The sequence below is a fragment of the Buceros rhinoceros genome, unplaced genomic scaffold (assembly GCF_000710305.1).
Source record: "Buceros rhinoceros silvestris isolate BGI_N320 unplaced genomic scaffold, ASM71030v1 scaffold3254, whole genome shotgun sequence".
Lineage (NCBI taxonomy): Eukaryota > Metazoa > Chordata > Aves > Bucerotiformes > Bucerotidae > Buceros > Buceros rhinoceros.
Genome location: NW_010409872.1, coordinates 22,992 through 23,577, shown reverse-complemented (window position 1 = coordinate 23,577; position 586 = coordinate 22,992). Strand labels below are relative to the sequence as shown.

Genomic DNA, 586 nt, shown 5'->3' with positions numbered 1-586 from the left:
GGAAATCACATTGTCTATTTTTATACCAGTTCACTAGAAGTGCTTTACCTTTCTGTTTTCTTGATAAGCACAGCCCTGAAGATTTGTTCCTGGGGAGTTCTCTCATTTTCATCAGTTGGTTGCACGAAAGGGTGGACAGCAGCCAAGACAAAGCCCTCCTGGTACAATTCTTGCAGCTGAGCTGGAAGATCGTATAAGGAGGAGAGCTTGATTGCAGATGATCCTGGCAGCTCAGCTGGAAACAAAAAGAAAATTGGTCAATAATCCTACACTAGACTATCACGTTTTTTAAAATCCAAGCTTTCAGAGTCAAGCAAGCTTCATACAGATCTACAATATTAACACAAAAATCAGCCTTTCCTGAGGCCTGTTTTGTATTTCAGATTTTAAGCAAGCTGTCTTGGCAAAGGATTTGTATCACACAAGAGACTGGTGCAATTAAACAAGAAGTCAGATACGTTAAAATGCCAAATTCACGACATAGTCTGGCAGAGATAAAGTGGAAGATTTAATAAAAACAAGGCAACTGGTCAAAAGATAACCCTCAGTTTTAGTAGTTGTCATAGTAATGCAAGTTGAAGAGAGC

At 39.4% G+C, this 586-nt stretch overlaps 1 protein-coding gene across 1 annotated transcript in view; it reads right to left on the bottom strand.

Moving 5' to 3' along the window:
- RFTN1 (raftlin, lipid raft linker 1) overlaps positions 1–235 on the bottom strand; it is a gene marked incomplete at its 5' end in the record, with an annotated part of 57,283 nt that extends 57,048 nt beyond the window's left edge. Inside the window, one exon of the mRNA XM_010135367.1 lies at positions 49–235. Coding sequence (XP_010133669.1) covers positions 49–235 — 187 coding nt within the window. The remainder of the gene's footprint in view (positions 1–48) is intronic.
- Between the last annotated feature and the right edge of the window lie 351 nt (positions 236–586).